The following is a 14,673-nucleotide window of genomic DNA, read 5'->3' on the forward strand; positions in this document are numbered from 1 at the left end:
TGAAATGAGAATCAATACTTTAGATTAGCTTTTCAGTGGAACGAAACAGGGTCGTTCAGTGTGTAAAGTTACAGAATGTTGAGATCGAAACACGTCTGTTCTACATAATATATTTCTGTCAGCTTTATACAAGACATTTGTATCTACAATGTTCAGAATGTTGCGACTAAAATTAAATTGTTTAACATTAGGGACACATTTTTGATTATGGTCTTCTGTTGTAAAGTCACTGAAAAAATTAATACATTGTATAGTAGGAATACAATCAAAAGTGCAACTCCAGGGGTGTATTCATTATATCTTGCAATGTTAACTGTTTGGTTCTTAAACAGTAAACGAAACAGGGAGGAACCTACCTGATTTTGTCCAATAAACTCTAGTTTTCGTTACAAAACTTTCCGTTCGGTGTAAATGGTTTCTGTTGCAAAATGAATCTGAGTAATGAATACACCCCAGATAAGATAAGAACCAACGGCCTATATCAGCAAATCATCCTCTTCATAACAAATGTCACCGTGCTCGCTAGTCGCTCTTCTCTCTAGTCATCTTGATCATGGTCTCCGGTGAGCGATACAGGAAGATGAGCTTCTCAAACAGTGTTTCCTCCAGCTCCATCTCGCCAGTCTCTCGCACCACAAAGATGTCCGTGCAGAGCTTCAACACCCGATCCACACACGGCAGCTCCTCAAACATAATGGAGCGGGATATCCCGTTGAAGAATTCCCTGACAAACTTCCCGACGACCAGCACCACTGACATGTACAGGCCCACGATTCTGCCGACGCAAGGTGGAATTTTGCAGGAGGTGGTATCAGGTTGAAGGTTGAGGCCAGACAAGCAACATTAGCATATGGGATTCCATGGAAAAAGGCAAAGAGACTTTATTTAGCAGTGAGAACAAATCAAGTTAAAAGGATAGTGCTCTCAAAATGTAAATAGCTCCTGGGGAAGCATTGCGAGTGTTTTGTTTTTTAACCTACCCCTGTCCTGCAAGAGCATCCAGGCTGGAGGGGCTGACTTTGTCATTGAACACCACTATCTCAATGCTGTGGCAGCTGCTCTGGACGAGCCCCTGTCCAGGAGTGCATTCCTCCACTATCCACCACTGACCCCCCTCTGCACTTCCATTGTCTTCTGCCCGCTGTAGTTTGATGGACAGGGGCCAGAAGAAGGCAAAAGTCTGCAGGTCCTCAGGCCGATCAGAGTGTTCTGTGGTGTTACAGATGGGACAGGGAAGATTTGAATAAAACAAGCAGAGACTGTGACTTTTTAAGATTCATAGTTATACAAGCATCTGCATTTGTTATGTTGATGTTCTATACCAGGGGTATTGAACTCTTACCCTACGAGGTCCGGAGTTGAATTTGAGAGTTCTATACAGTATGATGGTTGGATAGAGGGTCACTAACCTACTTTCAGACGGGTGGCCATCTTGGACTCAGGTCCTCCGGGACCTCTGATGAACTTGGGCAGGAGAGACTCAATGATCCTATCAGAGAGAATGAATGACAGTTGTTGAGCATATCAACACCAATATACAATAACCATTGTGATCATCTCTTTTATAGTTGGGGTTATTTTGAATGTAATAAGTTCCTTTACAATTATCTTTCAGAGTTAAGGTTATGTTATTGATGTAATGTTGACTGTGGCTGTAAACTCTAATAACGGTTGATGATATAGTGAGAGTGCTGTGAAGATGAGACTCACACAGAGTCACTGCGTGTCCCTTTGAGCATCTGAACTATCTGGTCCCTCAGGGCACGGTCCTCATACTTCACAGTGTGTTCCCCAATGGTCTCCACGTTCATCGACAGAGATACATTCCTGGGGAGGAGGGGCACACGTACACGCTCACAGAGTGAAATCACAACCACTATCACTAACTGGTTACATTTAGTTGTTTATGGCTGTATCATATGGCATATGTTTATGGCACTAATCATACGGTCTTGGCATTTACAAAAAGTCAGTCCTTGAGTTAATGGTGTTACACCCTGTTCACATATAACCAATCCAGAGCCCTATCCAACCCTTGTTAGTAGCTGATCCTCCTACACTGTATGTACCTGAGTAGTACCCATCGCAGGGTGATGTAGATATGGGTGGAGTTGCTGAGTTCATGGATCATAGCGTCACGGCTGGCAGGGCTGATGCTCCACAGCAGACTGGCATCACTCTTGATCTTTGCAATGACAATGTCCTCAGCCATGTAGTTCCCAAGGAACTGCATGGCTGACTAAGAGAGAGAATGAGACAGAGGTAGCGAGAGAGAGAGATGTAGAGAGAGAGAGGATTATGTCAGAGGTCCTTAGGGTCGATTCCACAGCCCCTCAAACTTGCAACTTGTTGTGGCGAGATGGAGAACACTCTTACCGGGTGAGTGGCATAGAGGTTGGTGAGCCGGTTGAGGCCTGCCACTGAGTATGGCACCAGGTTCTGCTCCTGGGCACTCATTGTGAACAGTGGCTGTGAGAAACACACACAGAAAACAACACCAGCACTAACAGTTTCACAGAAGAAGAAAACGTTACATAAAATAGAGCGATTGTGAGCTGATGGGGCCATCGCAAACCTCATATCCTGCTATGCTGAGCTGAATAGAGACATCTAGAGGCTGATTGGTCACTCCAGCCACTGACTTGACCAATGACATGAAGAGGAGGGGGAACCAGATGACGCTGATGAGGAAGAATATGATGAATCCGCCCATGCCATACTTCACCACCTTTTTCTTCTTCTGCCCTGGGGTGTGTGGGTATCTCTGTACAAATAACAGACATAAATTATTCATAGTTCAACACAATTTCAATCAGTTCAAGTTTAACACACAATTGTTCTTGATACAAGAATACTTAGTACAATCTAGTGTTCATAGACATGAAACGAACATGAAGACTGACAAACCCCTTTAATTCTACAGTGATTCAACATCAACTATCAATCAGATATACTCTCTACAGAGATTAGTTACCAGCCTATTGGCAGTTGGGCATCCCAGTTACCTTCTCCGACTCCCTCCAGCACTTGAGTATGAAGATGTTGGCATAAATGTCCTCGACACAGATCCAGCTGCCTAGGCTGAGGGTGGTGTCGGTCCAGACCCAGTCCATCACGGCACGCAGCTCTATGAGGAACGGAACTAGGCGGAACCTGAGGAGGAGACAGGGACAACCCAATGCACTGGTATTATGGGATTATCTAAGACCCTTACAAGGAAGTGTATTGCTTTTCAACTTGGCTTTGCTTATCTATCATAGAGCATCGACTGTACCCTTGAAAAAGGAATAGGTTGAGGTAGTTGTAGTTCTTGGTCAGGAAGTTTCCCAGCACACTATTTGGGTAGCCACACTTGATCTGGTAAGCAGAGAGGCCAAAGTAGATGCACTTCACAAAGTACCACAACTGTGCCACCTGGTTCATGTTGAATCTCCTAGAACACAAGAGAATGACAATGAAACATGTCAATAAGCAGCTCCTTTTTTTATTATTACATGTTCATTTACACTTTAATAAATATCAACTCTGACCTCTCAGTCACCCCAGGGAGTATGAAAAACATCCAAAAGTGGATACCAAACACCAGCACCACTTGGAAGACACATTTTCCCATTAGGGTTTTGCGGAGGTACAGAGCGCGGTCCACTATCATGGTCCCAAACTGGATGAGCAGCATGACCAGGAAGGCCGATGGGACCTGGTCCTCCCCAAGAGCATCTGTGATGTCAGCAGCAGCACTGTGTTTCTGTTCCGACACAAAAAGAAAACAGTGAAAGAAATGCACTTGAAACGTAGGCTTAATAGCTTTCCAAATACAATTTTGACTCAAACAGGCACTTACCCCAAAAGCCCAGTATCCAAATATGATGACAATGAAGTTGACCACGTCAATCAGAAACATGAGAGCGTAGACGTCACACACTGGGCTGTACTCTGGGTGAATTATGTCATAGAAGAACTGCCTGATGGGTAGGTATATGTGCAGGGCACTGCGAAGACAAAAGACGACCATGGCTGAAAATATTCATTCATTTTGAAACCAAAAACCAGTACTTAAAGATCCATTCATGTCCAGTCAAAAGTGCTGCTTCCTGGACTTGTTTGTAAACGGCCATTTATCACTGGAGATATGTAATTTAACACACCTACAATACATATCAGTACATGATAGTGCACTAAATGCTCACACTTCTATGATAGCAGCTTTAGCCTCCAGCATCCTTTCTCTGATCAGCTTTTTAATCCTCTCCTTCCTGGTCAGGGGAACTTTATTGTGGTGCCTCTTCTTCTTGGAGTGGCGCTTTTTGAGCTGCATATCACCTGCAAGAATATCCCATTCGTATATTCAGGTTGGGTAACGTTTCACATCTGTCCAGGCAACACCCCACTTCAACATGCTTTCAAACAAATACATTTTTTCTGCACTATGCTTATGCTACTGAATGTATGTACTCTCTCTCTCAGTGGAGTTGGCATTTCCACATCTGCAAAACAAGGATGCAGTCGAGGCCTGGAGAGGGAGGCAGGGTAGTCTTCGCTTCAGTTGATCCCCTGCTTTTTCTCCTCCACTCATCTTCATCTTCTCCGTCTTCTTCTTCAACTTCTTGAAGAAGTCCGGCATCTCCACCTCTTTGTTATCCCAAAGACCGTGGCACTACGGAGAGAAGAAGAATGTATTGAGATGTTGTGCTTTAGTATATTCTATATTTGTAACACAGAAACCACCATTCCCGTCAGTACCTTTAGAATGGAGCGATGGAAGAACAGAGCCAGGATTTGTATCAAGTCAAAGAGAACATAGCCATATTTCTTCTCTACCCCAATGATGTTGGGCAGAGCAAAGGGCCGCTCTGCATTGATGCCTCGGTAGGCCGAGGTAGTCCAGGGGAAAAAGCCAAACTGGGAAAAATACTTGACCACCACAATCAGCTGGAAGAGATAGGAATCATCAATCAATCAACCATCCATCCATCTAACCAATCAATCAACCAACCAGCCAATCAAAATATCACTCCATTGGGGGTGCCTGCTGTGTGTACCTCTGTGTAGATGATGGCAGTCATCCAGAAGCGCTTGGTTGGGCGTGGCACAGACAGCATGGCCCAGAGGAAGATAAGGATGGGCAGGATCAGGCTGAGCAGGGAGGCAGACACCATGTGGTTCAGGATGATCACAAAGTAGCACAGCATCTCTGACTTCGACACCATGGTGTTGTACAGGGCAAACACCAGTCTCAGGTGCCTCGGGAGAGACTGGAAGAACTTATCAGACTCTTCAATTTCATCGTTATCAAACATGCTGCAATAGAGGGCAAACGCAGTACGTGAGTATCCTGAAGTGTAAATAAAATGTGTGATACTCAACTTTAATTTACTACGAGGTAATGTGACACAACTGAATGGGTCCACTTGACTATACCACAATTGTAACCAGAAAAACCACAAAGTCCCAATCTCCCATGACTGACTTGTTGAGCAGGAGCTCACTGGCCGTGAGGTGCCTGGTCTCACTCAGAGGCCGGGGGGAGTCTGGGAAATCTTCGCTCTTCTCATCACACTCCAGATAGTCCAGGGAGATAAATCCTGAAAACATCACAGCTTTTTCCCTCTCCTCCTCTTCTTCCTCCCTCCATTCCTTCTTCTCCATTCTATACTCCTCCTCCACTGTATACTCCCCCTCCTTTTTACACGCATCCTCTCCTTCATTGTCCTCCTTATCAGGAACAGTATCGTCATGGCTGCTGAAAAATGTAATTATAGAAAGTAATAAGATGCAGTCAGACATTATGAAGATGGGAGAGTTTATATAAAGGTGTATAGAGAGTGAGTAGATATGCAACAATATATACTAAGTCTGGTATACAGAGTAGAGAAAACCATAAGTGCATAAGTGAGGTCACCACTTAGATAATTCATTTGATGATACAGTAGTAGCAATACAGATATATAACATCTATAGAAGAGACAGGAGGGGGAGTTGTTGCTGTAAATATTCAGAGCCATATCACTGTAATGCTTAGAGAAGATCTTATGTCAAGTGTTATTGAGGTGTTGTGGTTGCAGGTTCACCTGTCACATCTAAAGCTTTTTCTTTTGGGGTGTTGCTATAGGCCACCAAGTGCTAACAGTCAGTATCTAAATAATATGTGTGAAATGCTTGATAGTGTATGTGATGTAAACAGAGAGGTCTACTTTCTTGGAGACCTGAATATTGACTGGTTTTCACCAAGCTGTCAGGAATGCTGTAGGTGGGTGTAGTGGTGGAATCAAGCGCAGGACACCGAAGTATAGTCCAAAAGACTTTAGTGCTATTTCCAACAAGGAAAATACGAACAAACTTGCCCGAAGGCGAAACTACGCACGAAGGCGACAAAACAAAAGGCGCACTAACCATGTGCGTAAAACGCTCCAACACAGTGGAGTAAAGCTCAACCGAGCGAATAAGTAAATAACAAGCACAACACACGACAGAAATAAATCAATCACACACAACACTAGACAAACACAACGAGAAACTTATAGGACACTAATTACACTAAACGAGAACAGGTGTCACAACAAACAGACAAAAGCAAACGAACATAGAAACATGCAACGGTGGCAGCTAGTATTCCGGAGACAACGAACGCCGAAGCCTGCCCGAACAAGGAAGAGAGGCAGCCTCGGCCGAAACCGTGACACAAGCTGTCTGCTCAAGAGGAAGCTTCTCACTGTAACCAGTGCCTGTAATCCGGTTCAGGTTATTAATCAACCTACCAGGGTGTTTTCAAAACACTACATGAACAAGATCATCCACATGTATTAATCACAGTTTTACTAATACTGTAGAACTTTGTTCTAAAGCTGTATCTGTACCCATTGGATGCAGTGATCACAATATAGTGGCTATATCTTGTTAGAACTGTTTAGGCTCCATGGATTGATGAGGAATTTAAAAACTGTACGGTTGAAAGTGATAAGGCAAAAGGAGTGGCTAATATGTCTGGCTGCACATCTGACTGGCTGAGTTACAGCAAGATGAGAAATTATGTGACTAAAATCAACAAAAAGAAGAAGAAACTCTATTATGAAGCCAAGATCAATGCTATAAAGAATGATGGGAAAAAACTTTGGAGTACTTTAAATGAAATTATGGGCAGAAAGACAAATTCAACTCCATCTTTCATCAAATCAGACGGCTTATTCATCACAAAACCATTTGATGTTGCCAATTATTTTAATGATTACTTCATTGGCAAAGTGGGCAAACTTAGGCAGGAAATGCCAACAACGAACAGTGAGCCATCATACTCATGCATAAAAAAACTAATAATGAAAGAAAAGCATTGCAAGTTTTAATTTTGTTAGTGTGGGAGAGGTGGAAAAAGTATTGTTATCGATCAATAATGACAAACCTCTTGGCATTGACAATTTAGATGGAAAGCTACTGAGGATGGTAGCTGACTCTATAGCCACTCCTACAGTGAGGGAAAAAAGTATTTGATCGCCTGCCCTGCTGATTTTGTACATTTGCCCACTGACAAAGACATGATCAGTCTATAATTTTAATGGTATGTTTATTTGAACAGTGAGAGACAGAATAACAACAGAAAAATCCAGAAAAACACATGTAAAAAATGTTATAAATTGATTTGCATTTTAATGAGGGAAATAAGTATTTGACCCCTCTGCAAAACATGACTTAGTACTTGGTGGCAAAACCCTTGTTGGCAGTCACAGAGGTCAGATGTTTCTTGTAGTTGGCCACCAGGTTTGCACCTCCATGTTTGATGGTGGGGATGGTGTTCTTGGGGTCATGGGCAGCATTCCTCCTCCTCCAAACACGGTGAGTTGAGTTGATGCCAAAGAGCTCGATTTTGGTCTCATCTGACCACAACACTTTCACCCAGTTCTACTCTGAATCATTCAGATGTTCATTGGCAAACTTCAGACGGGCCTGTATATGTGCTTTCTTGAGCAGGGGGACCTTGCGGGCGCTGCAGGATTTCAGTCCTTCACGGCGTAGTGTGTTACCAATTGTTTTCTTGGTGACTATGGTCCCAGCTGCCTTGAGATCATTGACAAGATCCTCCTGTGTAGTTCTGGGCTGATTCCTCACCGTTCTCATGATCATTGCAACTCCACGAGGTGAGATCTTGCATGGAGCCCCAGGCCGATGGAGATTGACAGTTATTTTGTGTTTCTTCCATTTACGAATAATCGCACCAACTGTTGTCACCTTCTCACCAAGCTGCTTGGCGATGGTCTTGTAGCCCATTCCAGCCTTGTGTAGGTCTACAATCTTGTCCCTGACATCCTTGGAGAGCTCTTTGGTCTTGTACTTGGTGTTACCTTTGATTGTAAACTGTCATGGTCAAAACATATAGATTAAATGGTTGTAAAGATGGGGAGTGGTCTGTCCGTAATAAAGAGATGCTCTGATTTTTTGACACCACGCTCCAAAAACCAAGTTTTGCAGGCTCTAGTTTTGTCTTATCTTGATTATTGTTCAGTCATATGGTCAAGTAGTGCAAAGAAAGATCTAGTTCAGCTGTAGCTGACCCAGAACAGAGTGGCACGTCTTACTCTTCATTGTATTAATACTATGCATGCCAGTCTCTCTTGGCTAAGAGTTGAGGAAAGACTGACTGAGTCACTTCTTGTTTTTATAAGAAACATTAATGTGTTGGAAATTGCTAATTGTTTGCATAGTCAACTTACACACAGCACTGACACACACACTTACCCAGTGGTGGAAAAAGTACCCAATTGTCATACATGAGTAAAAGTATAGATACCTTAATAGAAAGTTACTCAAGTAAAAGTGAAAGTCAGCCAGTAAAATACTACTTGAGTAAAAGTCTAAAAGTATTTGGTTTTAAATATACAAAGTAAATATAATTGCTAAAAAATACTTAAGTATCAAAAGTTAAATATTTTAAATTCCTATTATTTAGCAAAGCAGACAGCACAATTGTCTTGTTTTTTTTAAATGTTTGATAGCCAGGGGCACACTCCAACACTCAGACATTATTTACAAAAGATGCATTTGTGGTTAGTGAGTCCGCCAGACCAGAGGCAGTAGGGCTGACCACGTGTTCTCTTGATAAGTGCGTGAATCTGACTATTTTCCCGTCCTGCTAAGCATTCAAAATGTAATGAGTACTTTTGGTTGTCAGGGAAAATGTACGGAGTAAAAAGTACAATATTTTCTTTAGGAATGTAGTGAAGTAAAAGTAAAAGTAGTCAAAAATATAAATAGTAACGTAAAGTACAGATACCCAAAAAAACTACTTAAGTAGTACTTTAAAGTATTTTTACTTAAGTACTTTACACCCCTGTACTTACCCCACCAGACATGTCATCAGGGGTATTTTCACAGTCCCCAGGTCCAGAACAAATTCAAGGAAACGTACAGTATTATACTGAGCCACGAGTGCATGGAACTCCCTTACATCTTATATGGCACAAGTGAACAGCAAACCTGGTTTAAAAAAACAAATAAAGCAACACCTCACGGCATAACACCTCTCCCCCATGTGACCTACTTGTTGTGTGTATGTACTGACATGTATAAGTAACTGATAGATGCACACACACACTACATTGTAATGTTTTTAAATGTATGTCAATTGTAAAGTATTTTGTCTGTAATGTATTTCATTTATGTGTTGGACCACAGTAAGACTAGCTGTCGCCATTGGCGTCGGCTAATGGGGATCCTAATAAATCAACAACAAAAAAACATCACCTTGGTGGAGGGTCTTCGCTGTCAAATGAGCCAAGGTCCAGGTTGGCAGTTTTCAGTAGTTTCCGTCTGAGTTGCTCGGCAGCTGGCTGGAGTACAGGAGGGACATCCAGCTCATCCAGAGTGGGCTCTCGAGACCCAAGCAGGGTCTCATCCGTCATGCAGCTAAGACATGATGACAGGGATACATGATGACCATCCTGGACATATGAGGCCATTCATAAAGCCTCCATACAGAGGTTATAATACAGAATAACATAATATTAGAAAATACTACTCCATCATTAATTTAAAAGTAATCAGTTCTGTATAATACATGCAGTCTACTTATGGAATATAAATTAATTTCATGAATAAACTAATCATGACTATGTAGGTGTTACATCAATGCAGACCTGGACAAGCTGCTGCCCCAGGAGATTTTGGAGTGGGCGTGTTTGAGCTTTGAGTAACCTCGCGGTGATGAGGGTACAGGTGGTGGGGAGGAGACGGGGAGAACTATGTCATCTTGGTCTTCCAGTGAGGCCAGAGTGTTCTGCCTAGACATCCAGTTCTCATAGAAGCGCTTCACACTCTCCTGTGACACCTCTTTCCCCTGTAGAAGGAACAGGGGAAAAGATTGTGTCTTTTAGTTTTATCATCACTGCAGGCAGGACATAATTAAAACAGAGTTCAATTGAGTGAAGTCAAATGAAGGATTCCCTGCAATTAATGAAAATCATCATGGAGAGGTAGAGTGGATGAATGTTTCTACACCTTTTTCTGTTGCTGGCCTAGAAGAGCCCTCTCAAAGCGCAGCACTTTGGAGATGTCCTGGTTATCTTTGCAGAACGAGTTAAGGCCCTCAGTGACGTCATCCAAAAGGGACAGGATAAACACCCATAAAAACTTGAGTGTGTCGATGATCCTCTGAAATGTGTTTCCTGTGAGAGGACAGAATCGTTAGAAACCTATCAAGTTAGAAGCAGTACAAGGACTTCTAGAGTTATTCTACTGTATATCCACGAAGGGTCTGTAGAGGTGGAATGTTTACCTTTCTCCTCCTCTTCATCTCTCTCTTCCACCTCCAACTCGTCCTGATGAGACTCGGCCCTCTCAATGCCTTGGATCAGACAAAGACACAAAATAATACATTAGTTATTCTGTCTCTATGACAACATTATGCAAACAGTCCCATGCAAACGAGACCCTCTTACCTTGCTGTCTCTGCAGCTCTCTCTTTGCCCTCCTCTTCTCCTCTTTTTTCATCTTCTTCTCTTCTTTTTTGTGCAGATTCAGGGCTGCTTTGGAGCTTGTGACCCATGCCTCATAGGCTAACTGTGGAGAAAGGAGGCACACAGTTTGACATCACATTCAACAACATACACAAATACAATTTTACTACTCTTTGTAGTTTGTCTTTTATGCCCCTTGCCTGAAAAGCAGATTTCTTCTTTGGTGGAGCCTCTTCCTGTTTATTTTCCTGGACTTCCTCCTCTTCCTCTTCACTGTCACTCTCAAAAAGATGGTAGCCACAGTTGTTCTCAACTGAGGGAAAACGACATAAGTGTCAAACAACAAAGACAAACTCCTACTTATACATCCTACTTTATACTATTGCAGTATATAAATGGTTTAAATTACTTGAATCAAAAAGTGACTATTTATGATGAGATGAAATGAAATCATATCCCATTATATACGAGGATTCAGCACCCGATCTAATAAGGTGGAGTCAAGCACGTTGTTTATCTTTTTAAACCATATCCCCCCATTTCCCCATTCAAGGTTATTTCTGTAACTGACCAAATTGGAAATCATGTTAGTTAGGTTTATGGAACACTTACCGCCAGGCCGTGAGACCCATGGTTTCCACCATTTCCCCTGATCATTCTCTGCCTTCTCACTCTCACCTGGAAAACATATTCACCCATTCATCCCTCCATCATACATGTATCCTTTCATTCAGTGAGAATGACAAGAATAATGATCATGATGAGTTGAGTCTCCCACCATCTTCAAATGTAAAGCGATTTGAGTACTTTTAATACTGTAGTTCTATTTAATCCATTATTAAAGCTCGAGATATACAGTACCAGTCAAAAGTTTGGACACACCTACTCATTCAAGGGTTTTTCTTTATTTTTACTATTTTCTACATTGTAGAATAGTAGTGAAGACATCAAAACTATGAAATAACACATATGGAATCATGTAGTAACCAAAAAAGTGTTAAACAAATCAAAATATATTTTATATTTGAGATTCTTCAAAGTAGCCACCCTTTGCCTTGATGACAGCTTTGCACACTCTTGGCATTCTCTCAACCAGCTTCATGAGGTAGTCACCTGGAATGCATTTCAATAAACAGGTGTGCCTAATTAAAAGTTAACTTGTGGAATTTCTTTCCTTCATAATGCGTTTGAGCCAATCAGTTGTGTTGTGACAAGGTAGGGGTGGTATACAGAAGATAGCCCTATTTGGTGAAAGACCAATGAAATGACAGTCCATTATTACTTTATGACATGAAGGTCAGTCAATACGGAACATTTCAAGAACTTTGAACGTTTCTTCAAGTGCAGTCGCAAAAACCATCAAGCGCTATGATGAAACTGGCTCTCATGAGGACCGCCACAGGAAAAACATTTTAGTCATTTAGCAGACGCTCTTATCCAGAGCGACTTGCAGTTAGTGAGTGCATACATTTTTTCATACTGGTCCCCCGTGGGAATCGAACCCACAACTTTGGCGTTGCAAGCGTCATGCTCTACCAACTGAGCTACACTTATTCTCTGCTGCAGAGGATAAGTTCATTAGAGTTACCAGCCTCAGAAATTGCAGCCCAAATAAATGCTTCAGAGTTCAAGTAACAGACACATCTCAACATCAACTGTTCAGAGGAGACTGCATGTGAATCAGGCCTTCATGGTCGAATTGCTGCAAAGAACCCACTACTAAAGGCCACCAATAAGAAGAAGAGACTTGCTTGGGCCAAGAAACACGAGCAATGGACATTAGACCGGTGGAAATCTGTCCTTTGGTCTGATGAGTCCAAATTGGAGATTTTTGGTTCCAACCGCTGTGTCTTTGTGAGACGCAGAGTAGGTGAACGGATGATCTCCGCATGTGTGGTTCCCACCGTGAAGCATGGAGGAGGAGGTGTGATGCTGTGGGGGTGCTTTGCTGGTGACACTGTCTGTGATTTATTTAGAATTCAAGGCACACTTAACCAGCATGGCTACCACAGCATTCTGCAGTGATACGCCATCCCATCTGATTTGAGCTTAGTGGGATTATCATTTGTTTTTCAACAGGACAATGACCCAACACACCTCCAGGCTGTGTGAGGGCTATTTGACCAAGAAGGAGAGTGATGGAATGCTGCATCAGATGACCTGGCCACATCACCCGACCTCAACCCAATTGAGATGGTTTGGGATGAGTTGGACCGCAGAGTGAAGGAAAAGCAGCCAACAAGTGCTCAGCATATGTGGGAACTCCTTCAAGACTGTTGGAAAAGCATTCCAGGTGAAGCTGGTTGAGAGAATGCCAAGAGTGTGCAAAGCTGTCATCATGGCAAAGGGTGGCTACTTTGAAGAATCTAAAATCTAAAATATATTTTGATTTGTTTAACACTTTTCTGGTTACTACATGATTCCATATGTGTTATTTCATAGTTTTGATGTCTTCACTATTATTCTACAATGTAGAAAATAGTAAAAATAAAGAAAAACCCTTGAATGAGTAGGTGTCTCCAAACTTTTGACTGGTACTGTACGTTGCCCCTAACCACAGATCTAGGATCAGACTATCTTACCACCAACTCTAGTAGGGGTAAATACAAAGATCCGATCAAAGAGTATACGTTTAAGAACTGACCCTCCGTCAGTGGTTATGGACAACTTCCATTAGCTTGCTCCATGATGCTCACCTTTTGGCACTATATCAATAGGGGGCGCTGCTGCGTCTCCCTGGCCAGGCTTACTCTTATGTTTGGATTTGATCTTCTCCATCCTAGAGGAAGGAATCAACACAGTGAATTCAAACAATACAACAATAGCAAACCCATTAGACTGAAAACGAAATGAGAACAAACAAACTGCTGTTGCATAAGTCTTACTGCTTCTTCAGCGTCTCCACAGACTTCCTCTCCATCTCCAGTCTGGTAGCAACCCGTTTCTTCACTTTGGCTTCAAAGAGCTCAGCACCCCTTGAAATATGAGAGACAAACAACCTATGAAGTCATACTTTCAGCTGGTACCATTCAATAGATAAACATGACTATTTCCAATAGTACCAAAGTATTCTAAAATCATCTAAAATCATTGATAGGGAAGTGGTCAGTAACTAAATGATGATGATGATGATGATGATGATTATTAACCTGGAGGCCAGGATCTTGGAGGCCCTGAGGTCAGACACCACATACAGGAAGTAGTAGCTGAGGAAAACCCTTCTCTGAGCCAGGAGCACGGTGAAGCAGATCGCATCCCACACAATGCCCGCCTCCCCCTCCGGCAGCTCACACTCATCATCAGGAGCAGCTGGGAACACACACACATATATACAACTGAGAAAACGCACATACACACACATATGAAAGCACACACACACACAGGAGTGCACGTAGCTAAACACATACAGACACAAATAGAACAGGCTACACACATGCACAACAACGCACGCACGCACACACACACACACACACACACAGTGTGTTAATGGGTATTATCAGTCACACTTACAGACATCATAGCCTTCGATTGTACAGACCATGCTGAAGGCCTGAATGAGCCAGCAGCCATTCTTCAACAGGCTGTCCAGATAAGCACATGAGCCAAGCTGTGGACACATACAGCAAGACAGATAGCACAGAGGAGAGAGAAGACTTGACTTGAGACGGTGAGAGTCAGTTTGTGAGGCACTAACACAGAACTGGCAGTTATCATTGACGAGTGATTCAAACCG

General features: G+C 42.5%; 1 protein-coding gene across 1 annotated transcript in view; it reads right to left on the reverse strand.

Moving 5' to 3' along the window:
* Positions 1 to 522: 522 nt before the first annotated feature.
* Positions 523 to 14,673, reverse strand: part of LOC311147610 (piezo-type mechanosensitive ion channel component 2-like) — a gene marked incomplete at both ends in the record, with an annotated part of 36,449 nt that continues 22,298 nt past the window's right edge. Inside the window, 26 exons of the mRNA XM_084184349.1 lie at positions 523 to 775; positions 981 to 1,209; positions 1,410 to 1,489; positions 1,711 to 1,827; positions 2,070 to 2,239; positions 2,377 to 2,469; positions 2,576 to 2,764; positions 3,006 to 3,153; positions 3,275 to 3,433; positions 3,531 to 3,745; positions 3,842 to 3,989; positions 4,188 to 4,320; positions 4,453 to 4,654; positions 4,741 to 4,929; positions 5,040 to 5,298; positions 5,468 to 5,740; positions 9,730 to 9,891; positions 10,122 to 10,321; positions 10,483 to 10,649; positions 10,760 to 10,828; positions 10,923 to 11,043; positions 11,141 to 11,253; positions 13,637 to 13,719; positions 13,826 to 13,915; positions 14,090 to 14,249; positions 14,451 to 14,547. Of these exons, the coding sequence (XP_084040475.1) occupies positions 523 to 775; positions 981 to 1,209; positions 1,410 to 1,489; positions 1,711 to 1,827; positions 2,070 to 2,239; positions 2,377 to 2,469; positions 2,576 to 2,764; positions 3,006 to 3,153; positions 3,275 to 3,433; positions 3,531 to 3,745; positions 3,842 to 3,989; positions 4,188 to 4,320; positions 4,453 to 4,654; positions 4,741 to 4,929; positions 5,040 to 5,298; positions 5,468 to 5,740; positions 9,730 to 9,891; positions 10,122 to 10,321; positions 10,483 to 10,649; positions 10,760 to 10,828; positions 10,923 to 11,043; positions 11,141 to 11,253; positions 13,637 to 13,719; positions 13,826 to 13,915; positions 14,090 to 14,249; positions 14,451 to 14,547 (4,119 nt within the window). The remainder of the gene's footprint in view (positions 776 to 980; positions 1,210 to 1,409; positions 1,490 to 1,710; positions 1,828 to 2,069; positions 2,240 to 2,376; positions 2,470 to 2,575; positions 2,765 to 3,005; positions 3,154 to 3,274; positions 3,434 to 3,530; positions 3,746 to 3,841; positions 3,990 to 4,187; positions 4,321 to 4,452; positions 4,655 to 4,740; positions 4,930 to 5,039; positions 5,299 to 5,467; positions 5,741 to 9,729; positions 9,892 to 10,121; positions 10,322 to 10,482; positions 10,650 to 10,759; positions 10,829 to 10,922; positions 11,044 to 11,140; positions 11,254 to 13,636; positions 13,720 to 13,825; positions 13,916 to 14,089; positions 14,250 to 14,450; positions 14,548 to 14,673) is intronic.

This window comes from Coregonus lavaretus (assembly GCF_964263955.1).
Source record: "Coregonus lavaretus genome assembly, chromosome: 20".
NCBI lineage: Eukaryota > Metazoa > Chordata > Actinopteri > Salmoniformes > Salmonidae > Coregonus > Coregonus lavaretus.